This window comes from Penaeus japonicus, unplaced genomic scaffold, assembly GCF_977035675.1.
Source record: "Penaeus japonicus unplaced genomic scaffold, GWHDUDI00000001_assembly GWHDUDI00000019, whole genome shotgun sequence".
In the NCBI taxonomy this organism is placed as follows: domain Eukaryota; kingdom Metazoa; phylum Arthropoda; class Malacostraca; order Decapoda; family Penaeidae; genus Penaeus; species Penaeus japonicus.
Genome location: NW_028234421.1, coordinates 25,604,340 through 25,609,339, shown reverse-complemented (window position 1 = coordinate 25,609,339; position 5,000 = coordinate 25,604,340). Strand labels below are relative to the sequence as shown.

The 5,000-nt window shown below is 44.6% G+C and overlaps 1 protein-coding gene across 4 annotated transcripts in view; it reads right to left on the bottom strand.

The window, feature by feature from the left end:
• Positions 1–5,000, bottom strand: part of LOC122255765 (uncharacterized) — a 28,633-nt gene that overhangs the window by 1,895 nt on the left and 21,738 nt on the right. For all 4 annotated transcript variants that reach the window (XM_043020042.2, XM_086547581.1, XM_043020040.2 and 1 more), the window contains 2 exons: positions 4,744–5,000; positions 283–2,051 (listed from right to left, as the gene is read on the bottom strand). The exon at positions 4,744–5,000 is cut by the window's right edge and continues 137 nt beyond it. In XM_043020042.2, coding sequence (XP_042875976.1) covers positions 283–2,051; positions 4,744–5,000 — 2,026 coding nt within the window. The remainder of the gene's footprint in view (positions 1–282; positions 2,052–4,743) is intronic.

Sequence of the window (5,000 nt, the reverse complement as noted above, 5' to 3'; positions counted from 1 at the left end):
ATAAAATCCCCCTTAACCAGCTAAAGAAAGACAGAAAAAGAAAGAAAGAAAATGAAAGAAAGAAAAAGAAAGAAAGAATGAAAAAGAAAGAATGAAAGAAAAAGGAAGAAAAAGAAAGAAAGAATGAAAAAGAAAGAATGAAAGAAAAAGGAAGAAAAAGAAAGAAAGAATGAAAAAGAAAGAATGAGAGAAAAAGGAAGAAAAAGAAAGAAAGAAAATGGGGGAAAGAAAGAAAGAAAGTCAACCACTGTTCAACTCTGACTGGTAAAGTAAGTAACATACCTGATAGCCCTGCTGAGGAAAGCCAGGCTGGGGGTAATGGTGCTGTTGCAGGTGATGCCCCATCGGCATGGGTTGCATGCCTCCTGAGAGAGCTGAGCCCATGCTGACCTGTGGCACACCACCAGACATGTTCTGGTGTAATCCTTGAGGCACACCCTGTGGCACATTCTGACTAAGGCCTTGAGGCACAGAAGAGGCTAGTCCAGGAGGGGGTGGTGGTGGAGCCCCCTGGAGACCCTGGGGGACTCCCTGGGGCACCCCCTGTGGAACACCTTGGGGAACACCTTGTGATACTCCCTGAGGTAGGCCTTGATGAAGACCCTGTGCCACCTGCTGTGAGAGGAAGTGTCGTGTGTCAAAGGGAACCTGCTGCTGATTCAGGCTGGACTCACTGAAGCCGTGTGGCGTGTGTGCGGCTACTGGTGGGGCCATGTTTGTGAACTGGCCACCTCCTGACCCCTGCTGGACAGCATATACCCCAGCAACAGGTGCATTCATCGACTGTGCCACAGGGGTGATATACGACTGAGAGTTAGGTATCACAGGCTGCCCCTCTGATTGTGATGGACTTCTGTATAGATGAGAGCCCATCATCATCTTGTTGTAAGTTATGCCATCAACTTGTTGCTGATTCTGGAAATTGACAGGAAGTGGAGCAGAGAATCCTGGTGGAGGAGCAGCACTTCCTCCACTATTCTGTGTGCTTCCATTGCCTGCTGATGTTGCTGTGGACACAGACATGCCAGGCGTTCTACTGGTGCTGCTCTCGCTTGTATTGGGCATCAACACTGCACTCACCTGCCCCCCTGCTGCTGCTTGACTTGCCATGTGGAATAACGCAGCTGGACTTATGCTGTAGTAGAACTGCTGCTGCTGCTGTGGCTGCTGGCACTGGGAGGTGGTGGCCTGACCATGGGAGGAGGTCGCAGAAGCCACTGCTGGGGCAGGGAGTCCCTGACTCGGCTTCTGCTGCCCAGCCTGCTTGGAGGTTGCCTGGATTGACTGAGGTGGTGCATTATTAATCCAGCTGTCCCAGTAATTCTGCTGTTGCTGCTGTGGTTGCTGTTGCCCTGGCTGTTGCTTCTGCTGCGATTGCTGTGCCTGTTTCTGTGGCGGCTGCTGCTGCTTTTGTGGTTGCTGCTGAGACTGTTGTGCCTGCTGGTGAGGAGGCTGTGGCTGATTCTTACCATGATGTTGGTGCTGTTGCATTGTGTTTGGGGGGAGGTTCTGTCCTCCTGGAACCCCTCCCTTCTGCACCTGGGTCTTGGGCATTGGGTTGGGATGCCCTGGTCCCTGACCACCAAGCCCCCCCAGCCCTTGGTTGATCTGCTCCAAGATGGGCCGTCCTTGGCTCTTATGCCCAAGGTGGTGGAATCCAGGTGGAGCTCCAATGCCGCTAAACTTCTCCTCCGGTGTGCTCCCCCGTCCTTTCCCACTGGCCCATTCCCCAGAGCTCAAGCCATGAATCATGCCGTTCCCGGCCTTGTTCCCAGGTGGCCCTCCAATGATGGACGTTTCACCCATGACCAACTTGGTTAAAGTCGTGGCTGCAGATCTCGTGTCACCCTTGGAGGTACTTCCCACAGCCTCTCCAGACCGGCAGCTCTCTTGCCCTGAGTCTTTGCCGCTCCCAGCCTTTGAACTGGCATTGTTTGGAGGTGCAATGGGTTTGCTATTGTACGTGGACTTTGCCGTGCTGCAGGGTGGTGTGTGTGGGAGGGTCTCTTTGGAGGCAGAAGTCTGCTTCGCGGGATAGGCAGTTGCGACATCTGGAATAGGTATTATCTCATTTAGTTCTCTCATAGTTTTTAAATACAGATTACTTTGATAAAAAGAATAAATCAAAACAAATTTTGAAGAAAAGATATTCATTAGCCTAAAATTTTAACATGAAAGACCTTATCATTAATATAGTGAGATAATAGCCAAATCCAGAGTCACCAACTGTTCTTTTTTTTCTTTCTCTCTCTTTTGATTCTTAATTAAGGGATTTAATTCAAAGATATATCAAATGTCTTTATTTTATTTTTAGAATTCAACCACATTCTTTGCAGAATTATTGTTATCATAAGTCAATCGATGACAATGGATTAAATTTTGGGCTATGGACATTCAATTAATACAAATATGATAATAAGATAAAAGTACAAAATATACTCCCACATTTTGCAACAAACAAATCATATATTGTCTTGTAATATATATATCTATATATCATCTAATTATATAAAAACATTTCAAGAATTTTGCAAACTTATCAGACAAAAAAGATATCACTAAAATAAGAAATCTGATTTTCAACCCATTGGCGCCAGGTGATGTTATATCACATCATGATTTCTCCCTCAAAAATGTACGTTTTAGATCGTTACGTATGTACATAATCATAGGAGCTCCGTTTGTATAGACACATCTTATTCACTTGTGGAGGTCTCATGCTTAGTCACTGCGCACGCTTGTTATCTCGCCAGAGATAGCAGCATCACACAAATATAGGCCCCAAGATGAATGGGTTAATATCAGAGTAACAAATGAGATATATAATTTAAGATGTGAAATGTCTGAAAACCAGAAATTAATTTCTCTTATAGATGAAACCATGGTAAACCTCAAGTAAAACCGCTTTCTAAAAAACAGCAAGGGGTAATCGCATGCCAAGATTTTGGGGAAAAAAATTAAAGACAATCCAAATCCCCGCCAGACCTACGATAATCATACTCTGTAAATTTCATTGAAACATCTACGTGAAGGAAAAGTGCATCGACTTTGGTGATACAGACAACCTCTTTGCTCGTCAACATTAAAGGAACAAATCATACAAATACATTCCCAACATTTTTTGGAAAACAAAACTAGTAACCTCTTTACAACACTTGGAATTTTTGTCCACATTTCTAGATCATAGTATATGTTCCTCTCAAATAAGGCACTAATAAAGACAAAATATATTTTTGCCAAACAAACAAATACATGATAATCTATCAATTCATGGCACAATAATGATAAAAAAATCAAAAAAAATCTGGGTGCTAGATGCTAAAAACACACAAGAATGTTTGCAGAAATGCCCCAGTGCAATACAATACAGACGATCATACAATGTCAACTCTCTCCTTCAAAATGTGTTTTCAAAAACACACCTGTCTCCTCATAAGTATGTCTAATATATGTTATTTGAATTGTGACATATCTGAGAATCATCAAAAATGAACAGAAAAGAACAACTATCTGGCAAAATCTCTTTGTTATAAAATAACCAATCCTTTCCTCAATCTAATATCCTCGAGTCTCGCACAATCCAAATTTTTAAACCTACTCATCTTTCCCGTGCCACCTCATTCTCTTCCCTTCCACTCCTCAGAAGTAGTAGCACCAAAGGCAGCACCAAATAAAATTGCTGCAGAGAAGCTATTGAAAATATTTCAGCAATGAGAATGAAGGTTTACCAATTACCTGTTAAAACTCCTTACTTGTCCTCCCCCTCATGAGTTGAAGGATTATTACTGGACTTTTGAAACACAGTTGTAATGGTAATTATTTCTTTCTCAGGGCCAAGGTTTATGATCCTATGAGGGTAGTCATTTGGGGGGATGTGCTTGCTTTTGATAGCATCTTCCATATCTTTAAAAACATTCTGGTCACTGATTTTTTGTGCATCTCTATTTTTGGGACCCCTGCTTTTGCTTTTATTGTCTGACTTCTTTCTGGTTCTGGTCTTTCTGCCCTGGTTTTGATCCCTAACATTCTCTTCATCACTTGAACTAAGTGCTACCTTGCCATCCCCTTGACCCAATTTATTGAGAGACCTACGGGCTTTGTTCCCCTGCCTGCTCATGTTGTTCTCTTTGCTCAGACTCTGTTCATCTTGGTTGCCTGGGCTCCCTTTCATCCCCTTAGCCTTATTGCCTTTCCCCCCATTAACAACAGCTTTCTTCCCTGTGTCAAACTTCTGACCCCTCTGATAGCCTGGTCCAGCCATTTCGCGCCTATGTCGGACCTTCATCCTCTCTTTCTTCTTCTTTTTGCGCTCTTTGACTGCCTCCTTCATCTTCTCGTGAAGGCTTTGGCCAATGTTAGAGGGCATTTCTACTTCTTTGTCTGGAATATCTGGGCAGTTACTTGTATCTGGAATAGTGCCATCACTGAGGTGCTGCTCCAAAATATCAAAAATCAAACTATACATAGCATAAGACGGGGATTTACCACACAACACTGAGCCAGTAACTCTCTTTCTGATAGTTTTTTTCAGATTAAAAGTCCATACATGCTCTACATCTGGAATGGGTGGATCCCACTTGCAAGCCACCCTATCTGGATCAGTCTTCCCCTGGTCATACTTATCAAGTAAGTTCCGCTTCATGCCCAGCACCATCTCCCCAATCTTACGATACTCAGGGGAAGAGTCCCAATTCTGGCTATGCTCCCCCATCATACTGGCAGGAATGCTAAAGTGACAAATACCTTCAGGTGCCTTCGAAGCTGTGTGGAGACTGCCTCCTCCCCCTCCTCCTTGTCCCCCTCCTCCTCCACCTCCTGTACCTCCTGCTCCTCCTCCACCACCTCTTCCGGCCCCTGTTTCTGTCTTGCTCGTCGCTCCTTCTGCCTCCCGGCTGCTCAGAGGTGTTGCCTTGGCCTCCGGAGCTGGGTGGAACTCACGCACTTCCGGCTTCTCCTCCTCAACCACCTTTCGCATCTCCCTCCGTCCCTTCTGCCGGTCC